Source organism: Pieris napi, chromosome 10 (assembly GCF_905475465.1).
Source record: "Pieris napi chromosome 10, ilPieNapi1.2, whole genome shotgun sequence".
Classification (NCBI taxonomy): Eukaryota; Metazoa; Arthropoda; class Insecta; order Lepidoptera; family Pieridae; genus Pieris; species Pieris napi.
The window spans coordinates 8,124,098-8,145,789 of NC_062243.1; the positions used below are offsets into that span (position 1 = coordinate 8,124,098).

The 21,692-nt window shown below is 32.2% G+C and overlaps 1 protein-coding gene across 1 annotated transcript in view; it reads left to right on the forward strand.

Moving 5' to 3' along the window:
- Positions 1-10,160: 10,160 nt before the first annotated feature.
- LOC125052989 (protein Wnt-5b-like) overlaps positions 10,161-21,692 on the forward strand; it is a 32,789-nt gene continuing 21,257 nt past the window's right edge. The window contains exon 1 of the mRNA XM_047654126.1: positions 10,161-10,368. Within this exon, the coding sequence (XP_047510082.1) occupies positions 10,256-10,368 (113 nt within the window). The 5' untranslated portion in view covers positions 10,161-10,255. The remainder of the gene's footprint in view (positions 10,369-21,692) is intronic.

Here is a 21,692-nt window from a genome sequence, read left to right on the forward strand (position 1 = left end):
TTTTTTTATCGTAGCGATAAGAAATGAACATTATTTTTGAAATCACTTAACTAAATTAGTCGTAGTAAACGTACACCAAAATCTCTGTACTATAAATGCGGGGTCAACTTTCCTTGCAAAATACTATACCTTTAAAAAATATTCATTATAATAATTAAAAAAATAATGTATCAGGAAAATGTCATGAAATTCTGCGAATTCAAAAATTAGGGAACTAATATCACAACTAGAACAGCTTATACAAGGAGATGAACCAGATGAGACTGAATTAAAACATCTCAACCACAAAATATGCTTATTAATTGTGCCACTTAATTTATATTTAGGTTGTTTTATATTTAAATAGACGATGAAATATAATATTGGTGTCGAGAAAATCTATCATACTGTTATGATACCAATTAACATATAAATTAATCGAAAGGAACTTCTTTCCATCCGGGTGTCCCTTGACACCTCTCAAGTTTTTTGTCTACTTATACACTTCATCAGTGGCGTAGCTACCTAGGGGCTGGGCGGGGCAGTGCCCCGGGGCCCTCAAGCTCAGGGGGCCCCTCGAATCCTTACCAGAAATCTCGATCGTTCTGAACTTTTTCGAAATTTCTCCCATTTTCAAAATAAATATGACAGGTTGCAACCCCACTTAAATCAAGACATTAATTTGAGAGAAATCCAAAAGTTATGCCTAGGGAATTCCCAAAATTTCGGCTACAGCTCATTGTATAATGCGAATTAGATAGCAAATAAAACAAAACCGCATCAAGCCTGGATTTAAACGAAGTCATTGATACTTTTGCGAAAACTAAAGCTAGGATTTTTTTAAAATATAATTGTTATTTAGTCAGTTGGTAGGTAGGCCCGACCTTTATATAATAAACCCTTGAATCTTCTCTATGTTGTTACTGTTTAATATTTTTTTTTACCTGCCCTGCACAAAAAAGCTTAAGTAGCTTAGCATTTTTAAAGTATTTGTATATTTCATATTTTTATTTGATAAAACCTAATCAGTTTACATAGCAGTTGCGCCCCATTTTTTTAATTTGCCCCAGGGCCCTTGGTCACCTAGCTACGCCACTGCACTTCATAATACCAAAAGTTTCGTGTTAATTAGTTTGGTTTTCACACTTTATATCATCATAAACAATATCACTAAACAGGATAAAATAAAACAAGGCAAGGGATGTAAATGGGCGTTTCCTTTTCATGGTACCAGTTTTTTTATTAAAACCGTGATTAAAGAGTATTTAATTATTCCTTCTCAATTGAGAAGTATTCATAAATTGGTGACGGACTAAGCAGGTTTATGGTTGAATAATCCTGTGGTTTTAGCGAGTATAGTGGTTGAGATTGCAAGTATCTTTAGGCGCGTTATGAAAAATTGATGAGAGTGAAATTTTACGATGCGCGCGCACCGTGACACAAAATTAACATAATGAAGTTGCCCACGGAAGATGCTACGGCATTGGACATAATTTAAAAACAACATTCGAATAATAATAGAATTTATGTTACACTTAATGTAAGAGAATAATAATAAATATTTATTTATTTGTAAACTGAACTTTATTGACTATAATGACTACTTTTCCAGTCTTTGATTATTTAATTGTAATTAATTATTTGCATGCAATCAAAAACTATTTTTAATAATGCCAAAGAAGTATAACTTCTTACGCGCGTACATAAGTACACGCACCCTTTTTTTTATATAGACAGGAAATAAGCAGCTTTCTGTACCTGACTGACGATTTTTAGGTTGCATTCATGCCAGTCCTTATAATGTATATACAATGTTTACAAAAAAAAAGAGTGCACAACTTTGAACGAACGATGAAGGGTGGTAAGTTGCAACATCAAAACGCTAGGCCAACACTGCTCTACTATGCTCTCATAATAATAGGTAGAAGTTTAAACATAATAATTACCGTGTTCGCAGTCTGACAAGTATCCATTTGAAGTGGTTACTCGAGTCTTCAGAATGTATTAGCACAGGTACTTTTCATATACATTTATTAAATTTGTGTAACCACGATTTTACAAAAAACGGAATATCTATTTAATTTAATTTTTATTATATAAACAGACTTTTGTTCTAAAAATAGTACACATTTTTGTTACAGGAGGCAAACGGGCAGGAGGCTCACCTGATGTTAAGTGATAAGCCCATGGACCACTCGCACTGCCGGAAGGCTCGCAAGCGCGCTGCCTGCCTTTTAAGAATTGGTACGCTCTTTTCTTGAAGGACCCTTAGTCGAATTGGTTCGTAAATACTTCAGTGGGCAGCTGGTTCCACATAGTGGTGGTGCGCAGCAAGAAACGCTCAGTTATGGAACGACGGTGTCAATGATATTTTGCCTTGACCTCCGATGATGAAATACAGCTGCAGGTGTTAGTCCGAACAACTCCTCTGAACACTCTCCATGGTAGCGGTAGAAGATGCAGAGAGATCCCACATCTCTACGCAATGCCAAGGGATCAAGCCGCTCGGAAAGCTCAAGTCGCTTTTCAATTAGCGCATGCTTTGCTATATATTTTGATTTTCCTAATTAATTTCTTATGTTTGTTTTTTTTGTTTCGTTTGTAAATTTTATTCACTTGGTGTGCACTCTTGTCAATTTATGGTCACCTGTTAGGACAGGAGTGTTTTTATACAAAAATATTTTTTTTTAAAGTAGTGTCTTTTATTTATGTTATGTGATGTATGTATGTTGTCGACAATTAAAATTAGCGTAAAGTATGACTTCCGTTTGTCAAAACGTTTGTCAAAAGTTTTGACGTACAGGAAACGGACTTTCAGAATCTAACTCTTACCTCTATTGGAGTTAATTTTCTATATATATATATATATATATTTACAGTCTTTTGATGTTGTGTGACGCATTGTTTGTGCATCCGTTTAGTTTTAAATCAGGGTTCCATACAATCATTTTAAATATTACTTTGATATTATTAATTGGAGTTTACGTATTTCATATAAAAATCTTATCTAGCAATTACACTGTGCATTCTATTGCAAGACAATAAAAATATTCAAACAAACATTGATCGATGTTTGACTAATACTCATGCAGTAGTTATAACAACATGAACTTATGTTTTTATTAATAACAACGGCTGTAGACCTTTATACATTTAATTGTAATATTATAGGTGTTTTTGATGTCTGGTGTGATCCTAAGTTTTATTTATTTAAAAAAAAGAATACAGAAATTTACGTGACGAGGGAACACAAATTGTTCACAATTCGGCCAACTAAGCAGAGACATTCGACACAATACTGTAATACTTGAAAAAATTACAAATTTCTTTAAATTAAACAAGTAAAATAGATGGTTTACAATCTTTAGTTACAATGGCGACTGTGGGAACCTGTTATTGACATCCGTGGTGTAAATATATATACAAATTCAGTTAATTTTTCTTCAACTTATAGATTCCTCTAACCAAAGATAGATCCACCACAAGTGCATCCCATATTTCTCATAATTCACACGTGGTCCCCCATTAAAAGCTTTCGCTCCAATGTGTAGAATGTTTTGCTCTATGGATGCGAAATGTGGAAAGCCACAATACGGACCGAATCCAAGTCTGTGTTGGCTCTAACGTACACTAACAATCTTAAGCAACATATTCTAAGCCTGTCCTATGCTTAAGCCAAAAGTATACTTCTTGTGCAACAATAGTTGAATGATAAAACTGTCATTCATACAGTCGCGTAACAATAGTGTGGCAAGGCTGGCTAAATGCCACGGGCTCCCGAACCAAGAGGTCCCCTGCCCTAGAGATATTATGTTCTATGGATGAATGTGAAGTCTCCAATAGGCATTGGGCTGGCGTGGGGACTACAGACCATTTCCCTCTCGCCTAGGAGAGGAGTACGTACGAATTAAACTGAGTACAACGTGACGATTTTTACTAATAGGGCCCCATCATAGAATTTGCCACGGGCCACAGGTGGTATAGTTACGCCACTGCATTCATATGTCAAATGGAAGAGACAAGATGCCCGCGACAAAGGGAATCCTATTGTAGTGCTCTTTCTCTTTTAACTATACTTCCTTTTTGACTATGTGTAATAAAGTTCTTTTCTTTCTTTCTATTAACCGGTGCCTGAGACAGATCCTGGGATGATGAACAAATAGAGGAACGATGCTTGGAAACGCTAATCGCTTATCAGATCTTACGACGTAAGTGGACGAGAATTGGACTACATCCCAAAACAGGCAGTAGATTGGATTTTCCAAGGAAAAAGGAAACGTAGCCGCCCTAAACAAAACAATAAATAGAATAAGTCAAGCAAGTTAATAGACACCTCCGACTCTTTCTTCGCAGGGAAACGAACCTAGGACCACGGCTCATAGAGCTATATGCTATGTACATCACTGATTCACGGAGTCCGATTCCTAGCAATGGAATGATAACGGTTTGTGGTTTCGAAGCAATAGATAAACTTTTCAATATAATATATATATATTTTAATAACAAGGTTTTTAGGCAATGTAATAGTAATAAAAAAAAATATATATTTATTCAAGTTTTCAGAATAATCAAGGACCACTACATAAGCTGAAAAAATTACCAGTAAAAATTACCTACCTATTTAACTTAAATTATATTACTATAAAATTAAAAGAAAAATTCGTTAGGGAGTGTGTGCGCGGCTCTTTTAAATTAAATTAATAAAATTATAGAATTTACACTATTCGTTTTTTAATGAACATTTATCAAAAATGTAGGACAAATCACAAACATATATTGCTATAAATTCTAATCGTTAATTTTTCAGTGCAATCAAACAAGTTGGAACTTACAATAAAACAAATCCAGGAATCCAAGAATCAAGTTTTGAATCAGTTCAATGCCGGCCTTGCCCGAGAACGGTGCACTATTGTTCGAATCGAATTGTTTATTCGCAAAATTGTTTGAATAACGAACGAATTGTTTAAATGTAGAACAATTTATGTTAACGGTGTGTTTGTGCTTTGAGTGAAATATAAAATTTTGTTTACGTCAATAGCGTAGAAAGATACTAATGTTTAAAAATTTAAATTTAAATAATATATATTGTAATAATTTTATATGGAACCTTATACAAATTTCTTAAAATATGGAACAATCATGCATCATTTTATCACTGCCTATATCTTTTTATGTACCGAAATTACAATTTGATTCATAAGTTTAAAACAATTTATATAGTAATAAATATGGGGAAAACAACGTTTCTAAATTAAACTATATTTCTACCTTTTACTAATTAGATTTAAAATAAAACAGGGTTCTATAATAGTGGTAAAGTATACCAATTAAGTAATAAAAGTTACTAATCGTAAATTACAGCTTTTATGATGTCATATTAACCAGTTTTGACCTAGTTATTACTCACCATAACGTTTTAAATTTATTAAAAACAATTCTAAATTTTCTTAAATTAATTGAAGTGTTTTACGTAAATTAATAACGTTTGTTATAAGCAAGATTATTTTATTCTCAAGTCCAATACTTATTAGCAACGTAATGTATTTTTATTTTTAAAATTATGTGTCATAACCATTTTTTCAAGTAATTTTGATTAAAGAATTTAATTTTGTAATAATTCATTGATAATCAAAATAATACTTGGCTTTTAATTATGCCTACTATGATTTGTATACATCGACGGCGTGTGTCAGGCACAGAAGGCTGATCAAGTAGGGGTAAATAGAAAAAACAAATGAAGAAACACACAGAAATCTGATACACGTACCAAATACAACGATACGCTACTGGATTTTTTTGATGCATCAGAAATAATCTGATAATCTTTATATATATAATTCTTCTGTGAGTGTGTATGTCACTGAACTTCTCTCAAACGACTGGACCGATTTTGATGAAATTTTTTGTGTGTGTTCAAGAGGATCTGGGAATGGTTTAGATTCACAAATCAGCCCGGCAGGTGGCGCTGCAGTCGGTACTTTCATACTTTAATATCCTAATAGCTTGAAATATCATGCAGGACAACGTCTGTGGGGTCCACTAGTATTCCTTATAATATCAATTTTGTATGAAATTATAAATGTCTAACGGACGCAAACATACAAGTTTATACGCAAGCAAAAGGCTTTTCCATTCACGCTTTAACTGCAGAAATATGATGAATTTTAGTATAGAGTCAAATACGTCGGCGATGTTAAAGTTGATTATTTTTCTGTTATGGACTAGTAGCTAATTAGCCTTTAGTGCCTGACATACGTCGTTAATGTTGAACTCGCCAGATTCCTCAATACGCTTTGCTACTGTAATTTTTTACATAAAGAATCTATGGCACAGCACTCGAACCCAAGGCTTCATGATTACGAAGCTTAATATAGTCTATATTTGGACGACACTTATTAAAACATACTTTCACATAACGATCGCGTATTTATCTATTTCAATATTTTTGATTATGACAACATCTTATAAAAATATTTTTCGTCAATAGAATTATGGAATTAATGGGTAACAAAGAGAAATTCTGAGATTAATGCGTAACATGAAAGAAGAAGGGTACGATTATTATAATAGGAACGAGAAGCGACGTCCTGGCGACAGATTCGCTTTTACACCACACGATAAAGTATGCGATATTTTTATTCACCGGTGTCTATACCAATAATACTAGATTTACTGTAGAAATTAACAGCATCCGTAGCACTAACATAACAGAAAATCGGATATGAAATAGTTTAGCAATTACGACTGGTAGGTATTTTGGATACTCACGTTTATGGGTACGTAAATATTGATTTTTATAGTGTCAAAATTTTTTTTTTTCTATTCTCTACTTCTATATATATATAGTTCTGTCGTTTTTATCAATAAGACCCAAACATTAGTCTGAGTAAAGATTTGAATGTAAAAACTTTTTCACTTGGTGTTACGCGCAAAACCAAAATTTTTATGCATACATTTGAATACTTCGTCAAATTCACAAAAATACGTAATATTATGTCTAACCGAAGTATTAATTAGATGAATTAGATAATGTATTCCATACATAGAGACATATTTCCATCAAGCCTAAGCCTAAGCTAATACTTTCAATATTGTTTCAAAAAAATATCAATTTTTAAACAATCTTTTTACTAAAACAGTTTAGTTTACCAATTAATTTTTTTAGAACTCTGCCTTTATAGAAAAATGTCGTGTCGTGTCGTATAGTGTGATAACACAAAATCTTCTTTCCCATGTTGAAATTAGTTACGCTGTTGCTTTTCTATTGTAAATCGGATCGAAATTATTATAAGGGTCGCATGACTTCTTTTGAGTTTGTTAAACAAGCTCATACACGCGGCTTCGCTTTCTAAATCCAATTATACTATATACCCGTGACTTTACTAATATATATTAACACCTCACTATTATACAACAAAAATTTAGTAACATATATAATGATTTTTCAAGGTGAAAATACTTAAACGTTAATGGGTCTTATATCAGCTTATTGGCTGATAAAATATCAAAGAGTAGATCAAAGAGTAGGTATTCCCTCTGTAACTGACCCGCCCATTTTCTGAGAGCCGAGACTAACCGCTTAGTATGCTAAATGTCAAAAACTAATTGGATTTTGACATACCTGATCTATGGTTAGCGCGTTCGACTTTACTCTTCACCCTAAGACAGCCTTAATCAATAAAAAAATAATTTGCACCGTTTAAACTAAAGTACTCTGTCTCTTTTCATTGCACCCTAAACCGAATTAGACAGAAAGAGAGGAAAGAGTACTCGGGTCAAAAAAATGTAATTAGATTAATTTACTTTTTATGAATAAGTGGTGTTTATTGCGCGCAGAGAAAACCAGGTCTATTGGTACACAATCGGGGTTCGAACGCACTACATCAGAGTTGAGAATCCCATGGCTAAGCACTAGACTAGCGAACCCTTTTGAATCATACTGTATGGTTTATTATTATATTAAATATATTTGTATGATTCTAAAGGATAAAATACAAGCTATGTATAAGAGAGAGATTTCAGATACCTTACTGTTTCTACTCAAAAGCCGGCAACGCATATGGCCGTGAGAACTGCCTTTTATGGATACCCTTTAGGCTCGTTTACCCCGTTAAAAAGAACTACCGGTCAACTGTCTAATTCGTAACCACGTCATTAAAAGATAAACCAAAAAGCAACTGCATTTATAAGATTAACATTTTCTTGAGAAATTATCTATGTTGCTATATTATATTGATGGTGACATTTCAAATGCATTAAAATTTCAAATAAACATAAAAATGTAATAGAGAGAGAAAGAAATACCAGTCTATTAAAATAATTGGAAAAAATATCTTTAAGCGGAAAACTTTTTCAAACGAATCAATCAAATAGCAATTACAATGAAAAAAATATTAAAAGATTATTGACCTCGCCCACGTAGATTAAGTTATTAATTTATGCTCTATGCTATTAATATTTATCAAATTCTATTGTCTTTGGATTGAGTGATGTGAGTCGATATTTGATAATTTCACAGATTAAAAACAAGACAAATTTAAAACTAAGTTCGAAAATTAAATGTACGTTAATTTTCGTAAATCTATTTCGCACTTTCGATTTTCATATACATTTTAACATTTAGTCCTTATAGTAAAATAGGTCGAATATTTTACCGCTAAATGTGTCAGAAACAGAAAGTCACTGACGACATTTCGCTCCAAGTCTTCATCAACCGCTGTCTCCGCCGTATTCTGGCTGACTGGCCCAGAAAGATCTCTATCGAGCAATTTTAGAATCGTTCAAAAGCATGCGACGCAATAGAACTGGATAGGCTTTACACTCCGAAGAGATTTCAATCATATCTGCAAGCACGCCCTTGATTGGAACACGCTAGAAAAGAGGAAGTGTGACTAACTAATGAACTAATAACTAATTTAAGCGTACGACCAACCATGCTCCAGAAGATAAACCACTCCTTATATGGAAATTGTATTCGTTTTTACAACAAACTCCCAAGCAAAATTAGAGAATTATCACTGAATAAATTCAAAGCACTCGTTAAACGTAAATTAATCAATAAAGCTTTTTATGAATTGGACGAATATTTAAATGATCCTAATCCTTGGGATTGATTTGCACCAGTTCAATCAAATCGTATTACTCAAAACTTGGAATTAAAAAGAGTAGCGGAAAGTTTCTTGACACTTCTTCTTGCCCGCTGTACGCCCTTGACTTGCGAACTGGTAGTAAATGTAAATTTATAATTAATTTAACTTCTTTTCTGACGTTCATAAGTGTACTTGTTTACCTATATGAATAAAGTTATTTTGACTTTGACATTGTTGTAACAAGTAGTTCTCTGATAGCGCTTATGTTGCAATCTTGGATATCGCGGTACTAAAACTCATTATTCAGATCGCTGCCGGTATAGTTATTGAAAGATACAGAGTTCTCTGATTCCTATCCCACCAACGCAATCTAGGTTGGTGTCTTATAATTTTAAATATATTTCATTTAGCTGATTCCCCGATTATTTTGTTGTCGAAGGTATTTATTATGATTAACAAATATCAATAGTAACTATTATTTATTTTTGTTAACAACTTTTTGTAAGTGTTAAATTTTCATTAAAAATTATTTTATTTAAGCAGCAATGGCCTCGTTGTTTCAACGACGTTCGTACCCCGGCTGAAAACCAATAGACTGTCTTCGTAAACACTAGCTCGTACGTTAAAGGAAAACGTGATGCCTTAGACCCAAAAATTTACGGTGTGTGTCCGGTAGAGGTTGATCACCTACTTGCCAATTATAAGAAGTTTTAGAAGAAAGAATGATCACGAAACAGATAACGATATCTGAAGTCAATACAGTAGGTTGTAGCGCACCTGTGTTTTTTTTAAATTTAGTTTCTGTTATGTCTATCTAGCCATACAGCTGCTGTTTCTTTAGCTGTATAGTTGCTGGGGAAGGCTGTATTTTGTTTTATTATAAATTTGGGATGGTATGATAAGTAGCAATAGTATACCAACATCCTGTAAGACTTAGGTAAATGTAAGTAGTAGTATTACGTACTATTCAAACTTAATGAAAAAGTTGGTATTAGGACTGATGATGGAACGATATGGGCATAAAAGTTATACGTGTTCTTTGTAGACTTACATACACAGGCATATATATTCTTTGTGTTTATTAAGTAATGTGAAATAAACAATGATTTGGTTACATCAAAGACATCTTTTGATTTAAAAGTGACAATGACAATTGACCTGAGGGCTGAGATGTTGTGAAATAAAACATGGGGAACACGTCTGTTTTCCGTTTCCTCATTCTGCTGTCAGCGTTAATATGGATTATGGATGCGAATACACTAAGAAGAAGAAGGGAACCCTGGACAAATGGCAGTTGGTTGTAAGTATTTTTTACTTTAAATTATCCATAGTCTGTGAAAGTAAGTCAAGAAAATGATGATGTTCTAAGATTAAGCAACAAACATTTTGCCGAAATTAAAATCCAAATCTCAGAGTTTTAATAATTTTAGTTAACAACTGAACCAAGGAGGTGGAGAGCGGTATAAGGGTGATATTAAATATTCTCTCGTGATCATAAAACCAAAGTGCGCCACCTGAACTGTCTAGACCAGACACAAACATATCAATCCATGTATGCAGTATTTACTATTTTAAAATGTTCGCTTTAAACGCTAATCTTTAAATCTAGGCTATATAATGTTCAATGGTGTTATAGGAAATTAAATAAAAGTACAAATTTAGCATAACTTTCTATAATGTCGATAATGTAAGTTTATCTCCGAAGCAGGAGCACCATTTAGCCAAAATTGATAGGCCAACCGTGTTGTGTTTTCCACGATAAAGTTCATTTCTATATGGTTCTGAAAAAAAAAAAAAAACAATTTTCAGGATTTGTTTCTTAAGTCCCGTCAAAACGTCTTAATAGCTGTGTAGTCTATTTATAAATCGCTTTTTCCCCTAACTTTTTTAATTATTTAGTTAAGAAAAAGTATACCAATACGTATCTGTATCGAAGTATATAAGTCTATACTATTACGTACTCAAGGTACCTTTACCTTTGAAACAAACAAAAAATCTATAACTTCAGAATAAAATTATTGTTACTATTTTCCACTCATATAACTACGAATACTATAGAAGCGAATAGACGTGTTACGTACTTAAATACGTTATACTTACATCGAGTAATCCACCTTTTATGATATAGCCTTTACTTTGACATCCGTCTAGGTACAGGATGACAGTTACTTTAGTTATGCAATAGTCTGTCAAGTTTCCCGCCTAAAATTATTAAAGTTGTTTAGTTGTCACCGGTTTCGTCATTTTTGATGTACCAAAAAGGTTTTCCTTAATCCTTACTCGTTTAGAACAATTCAATAAACCTGTATTTAGTAGTCTTTTAATATAATTTTATTTATAGTTATTTTATTTTATTTAATAATCTATATTTCTCATTATATTGATTTAATAGTTAAATAAAAAAAACAGTTTTTGCCCCTATTTACACAAATATCTGTAAATTATTATTTTTTAACTACGTTGTTTTGATACATTTAAGGATAATTTAAATATATGTAGATAGAAGATAAAGATTTTTTTTATGTAATAGGAGGCAAACGGGCATGAGGCTCACCTGATGTTAAGTGATACCGCCGTCCATGGACACTCACATTGCCAGAAGGCTCGCAAGTGCGTTGCCGGCCTTTCAAGAATTTGTACGCTCTTTTCTTGAAGGACCCTAAGTCGAATTGGTTCGGAAATACTTCAGTGGGCAGCTGGTTCCACTTAGTGGTGGTGCGCGGCCTTAGAAAACGCTCCACTAAATACAACAAATACAAATATCCTAATTGGCTTGTAACCCCACTGGTTCATTATTATTTGACAGATGACTGAAAGCTGGCAGCTATTTCTCTATTTCAATTCTTTACATCTCTTCCTTTAAAATAAGGTAAAATTTATTTAAAAAAAAACATGGCTGCAAATTAATTATACTACAATTAGTTACAGGTAATTACGATCAACCTGTAATCCATTGCGTGCTCCCTCAACATTAATTTAAAATTAATTTCATTTTTAAATCACCATTCGTCATTTCTTAGACCTGTCGGTTTCCTCACGATGTTAACCCTTCACAATATGATGAGCACATAGTATTAATCCCACACATAGAATACATTTGTACATACATTCAAACCCGGTTTGAACATACACACTCTAGGATGAGCCGCGCACTGAGCCACAAGCAAGACAATAAAAGTAATTTAATTTGAATAAATTTTTATTTAATTTAGATAACTTTTGTTTTAATTAAATAAAGTGTCTTTAATTGACATTGTTATTTAACAAAAGTATCTGTTTTATTACTTACGGTTGGATATTTTAATATTAAATTAACATCTTGCCGGGGGAATGTCCATGCTTTAGATCCATAGAGTAAAGAGACTGAACCTATGAAAAAACTTTGTCTGTTTATAATATGTATGTTTCTAGTATTGTCTTATATTGACATAACTTTTATGTTTCTGTAGAAATTCATAACTATCACTTGTTATACAAAAAGAAAAGAAAATATTGCGGTTGTATTTTACATTTCACTTTTATATTTAATTGAGATTGATTTTATTATTTAATTAAGTTTAACGAAAATACTCCAATTCAAATGGTAGCCTTGACACACTTGCATACGTAGATTTAATTAATCCAATTTTAATTTCAACAGAAAATTCTGTAAGTGTATTTACACTTAAGCAGATTCTGTAAGTGTAAATACACTTAAGCAGATTAAACGGCTATTCATGATGACCATTATATACTATGAATATTAAGAAATAATACTTGGTGTGAAAAAAACTAGAAACTAATTGACTTAAACAGAAACGGAACGGTTTTTCTTAGAGTGTCAATTTCCTTCATCCAATCAGTGTCGTTACACTCCTTTTTATAATATGGTGTTTGAAAAAAACTTTAATATATAGGTATAATAAACTAAAAAGGTTGCAATGTAATATTAATTGAGCACTGTGTTGTTTTTACGCCTGAAATTGTATAGCTTTATATCCTAATTTTACACTAAACCGAAAGTCACTTCAGTTTGAAAAATAAAATAAAAAATATAGAAAAGACTATGCATGATAATAAAAAAAATATAAACAAGAAATTTTACTTACTAGAGTCATCCCCATCCAGCTTGCATTGATACTTTTTGGTTACTCTATGGAATGTACTTTGCATAGGTTTAGTTTTGTGCATAAAAAAAGAGTCTAGCTCATTTTCATTCACTTCAACTTCCGGTAATAAATTACCATAGACATCATCACCATTCACACACTGGCACAAAATAAAAAGAAATAAAAATTGATGAATTTGAAACATTTAATCGAACGAATATGGCCATTGTTAATTAACATTTAATTATTCTCGAAATTTAATAGATACGTAATCATTGATAAACACGTGTAGATAAGTAATCTCTGCCGTCATAGTAAAATAACTTTTTGGTCAGCGATTATTACCTAAAGATTAAAGGTTTGTTTTTATTGTCTTCAAATTTGTACAGTTTGAATCTCTTTATACTGTTTGAATGTTATAAGTATCGCATTTTCGAAATAAAATTTCCCTCTCGATTATAGCGTTCGAACGCTGAACAGCTACCTTCTATATTCAAAAAAAGATCCAAGAAGCTCAGTGTGACTGTTAAGCCAGAGAATACAATGTAACATCATAAATTCGAACTAAAACATACCTAACATACTAACCTACATTATGATGTAGGCCTAAAATAATTGCAAAATTTTACATTTTTCCTAAGTGGATATTCCTTGATATTCAAAATAAGAATATCGCCCCAGGAATTCAAATTCAGAATGTGGAAATAATTAATATAGGGTCACTAAGACCGGTTAAAAAGGTTTGAGGGCCCTCATTAGGCCTATTATACACTATTATTATAGCCCATTATGTTCACGCCTGATAAACTTGAATAGAACATATATAGAGCTGCTAAAACATTTTTCTGATGGATGTACAAAAAAGTTATTATTGTATTATAATATGAAAAACGGTTCTATCTGTATTTTAATTATCTTAAAGTTTATTAAAATTATTTCTTATTATGTTCTGTATAAACAAAGCAACTTCGATGGAAACAACATGGTATTATTTTTAATTCATTTGAAAGGACTATTAAAAAAAAAGATATATAAATAATAATAATTATAATTATTTACCTCTTTTAGTAGGCTTACTTGGGTGGGACACAGCTCCAACACGCAGAAGCCGTTTCGATACTCCCAATTTTTAATGTGTAGTTGAGCACCAGCCGTAGCCTGACTGCACTGTGTCGATACAGCTCTAAGCAGTCCACGGCCATTGTAGTAATTATTGCTAAAATGTTCTATTCTCTAAACGGGACAGATAAACGGGCTTCGGGACTTTTGGAAGCTGTGGCGTCTATCTTTTTACCATCGTATTAGTAAAAATAAAAATCTGCAGACGGTGCCAATTCGGTCGAGGGGCCCTCGAAACCGTTGCCAGATATGGCAACAGAGGGCATCAACAGCAGAATACGCTAGGGGTGTAAAGAGGTGGGACACCGGTTTCACCATCGGTCTTAGAGAAGACCGGAGCATGTTTCCCCGCTGTTACGCCATAAAACACTTCTACCCCCGAGCGTATAGCTCTACCGAATCCAATAGCCAATTAGCAAGGCCTCCTCGTCAGGCGACACTCCGGCGGCCAACTTAGGAAAGGCCAGGCCCACTGAGGTAAACGCGCCTTTGGGTTCGCCACTCCCCGACACCACGCCACAAGGTGCTCTGCGGGCTTATTATTAAAATACCTTCCAATATCCTATCCGAAGAACAGCTCTATGTCATTATTATCCAAGTACAAATTCTCATTCAATATCAGAGGTCGTAAATATAATCCGAAACCGAAATAAATCGTTTTTTATCTTATTCCTCTTGGATAACTCCAATTTGTTGTGGCCTAGTAGTTTTGTATCATTAATTTATGTTAAGTCATAAAATTCCACTAACAAGCAGTAGCGAAAATTTACGACCTTTCTACATGGAGACAAGAGAATTGGATTTGAGAAAGACATATTGCATTTCAATAAAGAAGAAATCTCCAAACAATTTTACGATTTTGTGAAGCTACTGCTACTCAGAAACGACTATATATTTACAAAATACTTGTAATAGCATATATTATTAAATTTTTCTGAGATAATTAGTTACTAGATTTAAAAAAAAATATGATTTTCATTTTTCAAATTTTGGTGTAAGATACCTCCTGACAACTTGTTAACTGTAGTACTACTGTATCATTGAGAAAATCTAATGATTTGAAATATAAATAATTTATTACCAACACACAAATAAACTGTATTTACTATATTTTTGACCTACATAGTAATAATAATAAAAATTGTATATTAAATAATCATTAAGAATTGAATAAATATTTATTATTAAGAGAATTTTATAAATTTGACATGAAGCTCAAACTTACTAGTATCCTTTTGTGTTATGTCTTAGTTGTGTTTACCTAATAATCGTAATAAACCATCAGGCGTTATAATTTAATAAAACTTGCAATACCAACGGCTTACATCCAAGTTGGTTGGGAAAGTAGGATTTTTATTTACATTTCATGTAAAGGAAAAACAATAACTGCTTTAGTAAAATAACCTTTAATTATTTATTATCATTACAATCAATGTTATTAACACCATAAATATCTATAGTAAAATTAAATCCGCCCCACAAAGCACTTCTTAGATGTACATTTACATAATTATAACCAACGCCACCATAGTCGACCTCGGCCGAGGCGCCATCTTGATTATTATCTGTGATCTCTATGGCTGTTATGATATTGCCCTGTTCCTCAGAATATTTAGGGAAAGCAACGTCAGATGTACGAATAAATAAAAATGGTGATTTAAAATGCTCACTGTGATGCAATAGTTTATCTTTTCTAACTGATTCACATTTAATAGCACTGGCACAATGAACACTAAAAATAATAAAGAAAGTTAGACGTAACATTATTAACACCATTTTGTTTAATCCAACTACTTAGTGCATAATAAAAAAACAAAGACTGCAGCTTCGATCAAAATTTCACCTATATTAACATATCGAAACTTTATCGGCGGCGTTTACAAAATAACTCCTGATAAGCTCAGATAAGAGATGTTCTATCTCATACTTGTTTAAAACTATCACATATTTATATATTTCTTATAATTTATATAAAATTAAATTTCACATAAAACAAATTTGAAAGTTAAATTACCAAGGTAATTTTATCTATACTAATATTATAAAGAGGAAAGGTTTGAGTTTTTGTTTGTTTGAAATGAATAGGCTCCGAAACTACTGGACCGATTTCAAAAATTCTTTCACCGTTGGCAAGTTACACTATTCCCGAGTGACATAGGCTATGCTTCAGTTTCAAAAAAATTAGGGATGCTTACTAAAACTTGAATAATCTAACCCAAGGTGTACAAAATAAACAAAAAACTTCCTTCAATCGTGTGCGCTGCGAAAACTATTAATGATAGAACAAAATGATGTATTACAATTTTTCAGGACACATCACTATCTATAAAAAATGTCCCGACAGCATGTCTCTATCTTTTATAGTTACGTCACAATAAGCGTCCTTTTATTATTATTTTTTTTTATTAAAATACCACCGCTAGAAAAGGCACTTTATTCGTACCTAGGTATTGATCCTTACCAAAATAATTACCAACGTTTCACATAAGCTACAATTTAATGGCATAATCACCGAAAAAGCATGGTGGATTGGTGTTCTCCTGCCGTTTCTCTTGAATAGTTTACTACTATGTAATATAACAAAAATTTTAGCCACAGCAACGCTTAGCCGAGTCTACTAGTTTATATATATAATTATACATTTATACTTTTAGTAAGTAAAGACGAATAATAATTCCAATTAATTCGATAACAAGGTAAATAACGAACCACTAAACTGTAAACGAAATTAATATCAAATTTAAAAGACATCACTATCACAATTAAATCATAATTCTTAATGGAAAAACAAATTATGCAATTATAAATATCGTTATCCAACGGTTTTTCTATCAAAAAGGTTTTACATAGCCTGCTATCATGTCTAAGTTAATTTTACTCTGTGCATCGTTTTTGTTGGTGGCAACACTGGTGAATGCCAACGGGAATCTTGTCCTTGGCAGCCCGTATGGCGCGAACACGATTTACCATCGAACACATACAAAATGGGCAATTCCATTAATGAAAAGAGATGAAGTTGTCGAAGTGCATGCGCCTGGTGGAGAATTGATTAGAGGCGTTGTCGTACAAGATTACTACGGGACGGGAGAGTGTCATCCTGTAGGAGGAGGGATAGGCCAAAGGTCTATTACCTTGAAATTAAAGAGTCCAAGATCGAAAGGTTATAAGTTTATGGTTGATGTATATGCTGCGTAGATGTACAATATTACAAATATATTATTTTGCATTTTTTGTTACAAACTAATTCTTTATAAAGTAAGTATATTTTAATTTATTATTTTTTAGCTATACAAAATCCAATCTAATTCTATTAATTCAACTATTTTACATTGAATCACTTTGCTGTCTCTATCAAATCAAAGAGTACAACAGTGTGATTAAATAATTTAGATTTTATAAAGAGGTTTAATACTTACAATTTATTTATTTAAGGTCTATATGGTTATTATTGTGTTAGTTACATAAAAAAATAATATATTAGTAGGTATTTATTGTATTTGAATTTTTGTAACAAAATAAAATTATAAAATAATGTAATTTTTTATTTTTATTAGTAAGTTAGTTTTAAGGTATATTAGTCGTATAATTGTGGTCAATTTCATTGATTGAGCCATCTAAGGGTAATCTAGTCTTCCCGCTATTACCAGCATGCTGTTAGGTTAATGAATGGCCAAACAAACTACAAAATATATTTTAGTACTGAATTTTCCTTATATTTGATCTGATTTTACACTTGTCTACTAAACAAGCAAATTTCCATATAAAGGACAAACAACTATTAATTTAATGAATAACTAGCAAACATAAACTTTATTGCAAGGCAGTAAGGTACAGTTCTATACTAAATGAGTAATCGTATCAAGTGACCTCTGCCCAGTGGATGTTGATACGGCTAATGTGTATTAAACATTTTGTGGTAGGGTTACATGGCGGCAGTAATAAATTATTATTTAACCGCCGCCATGTGACGTATTTGTCAAATATTTAGTATAAGTGTTCTTCGTTGAATCAATTTTGACGTATATATTCAAATTCATACCAATTATAATAAATACATATGTAATTCAAGGCAGTGATTTTTTATTATTGTACGCTGTCATTGCCTTAAGTACATAAACATTTGTATAATATGTTAATTATCGACTTCACTTTCTAACTCACTTCACCCTTGTTTAGAGAACTGAAAGTAAACTAATATTTAGTACTTAGGTAACAGATCGTAGACTTCGACGTGTTACCTATATAAATAAATCATATTTGAATTTTTTATTTTTATTAAAAACCAGTGTTGGTCTTTAGCGGCCGACGCTTACTCTGAGGTAGTAGGTATAAACCACGGCTGTTTATGAATGGACTTTCTGTCTATAAGCTCATCTAACACTAGCTGTAACCGTGAAGGAAAACTTCGTGAGGAAACCTAAATGTCTCAAATTCAAAAACTGACAACTTGTGTAAGACAGAAGCCGATAAGCTTGTTGTGAAATAAAAATGATAATAGGAGATGCAATCTGAGGTCAAGACCCATTTAGGGTTATAGCGCCACGGGATTATTATTATTATTAGATTTTTATCAATCATACAGGTTTTAAAATCGTAGTGCAGTGTAAAGTACTCGAGTTTAAGGGAAAAATTATTATGTATCTTAATTTACTTCTTACCTTAATTCGTTCAAATTTACAAAAATAATTATTACTACTGTTAACGTCGTAATTGCATACAAAAACGTCACTTAGTCTTCAACTTACAGAGAAAATGCGCAGGCATGCTTTAGATACCAAAACTTTAGAAACCTGCATTTACTATTTTAGCTTTTAAATAAATAATGTTTTTAACAATTGTTAATATCTTTTAAATTTAATACATATAAACCCCACCTTAACAATCTTCAAACAATAGGAGCAACATGCTGATAACAGAAAAATCTATCTGTTCACATCTCTTTTACTCCAACTGTTCGTTTAATTGTCTGTCTCACACTAACTGTATACCCTAAATTCTGTATCATTCCCGGAACACTACTTCATAGACGCGGAACTAAAATGTCTTCTAAGTTGTTAATATTATTTTGTGGTCTGATAGTTTCAGTACATTGTACAAGTGTTGTCGTCGGTCGTCCTCACGATTTTCATAAAGTGTATGAAGCTGAATACGAAGCATATTCTATCCCCTTTTTTAAACGAACGCAAGAAGTCTCCATAGAATATCCCGTTGGTGATCAAAAAATCAAGGGCATTGCTATTATAGACTTACAGAATGGGAAGGCAGAGCCGTCAATAACCAGTGGTGGTATTGGATTTGGATTTGCAAAGATCAAATTGAAGAGCGAGAGGGGATCAGGATACAAATTCCGTTTGGAAGTATACGCGTAAATTGTATCAATGACTGAGCACTTCTTTCTGAATGTTTATGTTAAATAAATGCCTTTATTCATTTTGGTTATTTTTTCTAACATTCCCAATAGGTATTAAAGCAATATTTTCAAACATGATTATTTAAATTTAATTTTCTTAAAATTATTTCGCCATGTAACCCCGACATAACAGCATCGACCTCATACCGCTTTGCTAGTGTAAGCTATACTCATTCTTATACCAAGCAACAAACATGTCTCTCAAAGTATTAATATTAGTGTCCGCTATAATAGTTATAGTGAATTGTAAAAGTGTGATAGTGGGTCAAATATTTGATCATAATAATTATGTAAGGAAAGTGCATGAAAGAACTGTCGAGGCCCATGCTATTCCATTATTTAGAAGAGAAGAAGAAGTGCAATTCGAGTATCCAATCGCCGATCAGAAGATAAAAGGAATTGCTATAAAGGATTTGGAGAATGGTTTAGCTGAACCTTCGATAACAAGAGGTGGAATTGGTTTCAGTTTCGTTAATATTAAACTGAAGAGTGAAAGGGGATCTGGTTATAAGTTCCTTATAGAAATTTATGCTTAGATTATACTTTGTTTGAAATCAAAACTCTAGCACAGATAATTGACTGGCAAATTTTTCTACTGGTTGTATAGTAATGTTTGATAATTTATGTTCCAATTTTAGTGTATAATAGAGTGACCATATTATATATGGTTCGAAGTGTAACAGTCTTAAAGCGTTATTAGTCATGAGGAAAAAAATGTTGAACGCCTTGAAATTGCATCATATGAGATTAAAATGAACTTGAATATTTTTATCAGTCTTTTAATTAAAAATCTTTTATTTTTTATAAGATATATAAATATAATATATATGTATGAAATGGACAATGGTGAAAGGAGGCTTGGAGTAAAGATGTTAGAAGGTAGAACCTGAATCAAGATGAAGAAAAGGGAGTTAAAAATTAACTTTATCCCTTAATAACTTTTTTATCTTAACTTTACTTCCAGTTAAACAAAGTGTAGTCTACCGAGCTATAAAGCTATATATATATCGCGCAATACAAATCTATATATATAAAAGAAAGTCGTGTTTGTTACAACACTTATACCTCGAGAACGGCTGGACCGATTGCCATGGTTTTTGATTTGTTGGATTTGTTTCCGTCCCGAATAGCAGAATAAGCAATAAAATATCGGATAAGTTAATGAATAACAATAAATAAATTAATTAATTTTACGAATGCAAAAACCATATGGTGCCATCTGTTGACAAAACTACGCATCATTTTACGTCGAATTCGTGTCAGTTCAAGAAATTCCGATCTTGAGGTGAATGAGGAGATGCATAACCATGCTTTGATCCTGATCAAAAGATGTTGGATATCAGAAAGTGCTTAACATGCAGTATCGCCATATTGACGCTAGAGAGAAGATGTGTAAAACTGCCATTCTTCTTTCTCAATGGCAAGCAATAAAACATTTCTGTATTTGCAAAAAAGTTGTATTAATGTAATACTTAACATTAATAAAATCCTAAAATAAGTTAAATTAAAGTAACAACGATATTATAAGGTTGTAGGGCGGAACGAAGTTAGCCAGGTCAGCTAGTAATATATAGATCTATTTATTAAAATAGACTCACCACATACTTATTATTATGTACCTAAACAATTATTATTACATTGCAGAAATCAAAGCAAGGTCATAGCTGAATCACGTATTTTTCTTAGTACATGCCTAGAATAATATTGACATCATAAGGGGAACTACTTATGTTTTCCATAACAGTTTTATAATGTAAAAAATAGTTGTGACTCATTAATGACTGGATCAAATAATGTTTTCTGATATGAATTGTCTCTTGATGGAATCAAAACGTTATCGATCGTTTGTTTTTTATACACAATACAGGCCTTATCAGGGCCACGATGTTGTTCATGTCTTTTTTTAGTGCGCTACTAGGTAACGCTAAGCATTCTACTATTCTTGGGACTAAAGTATTTTGTTAACAGCTAAAATTTCTTCCAAACTAGTTTTTTTTTATAAATTCT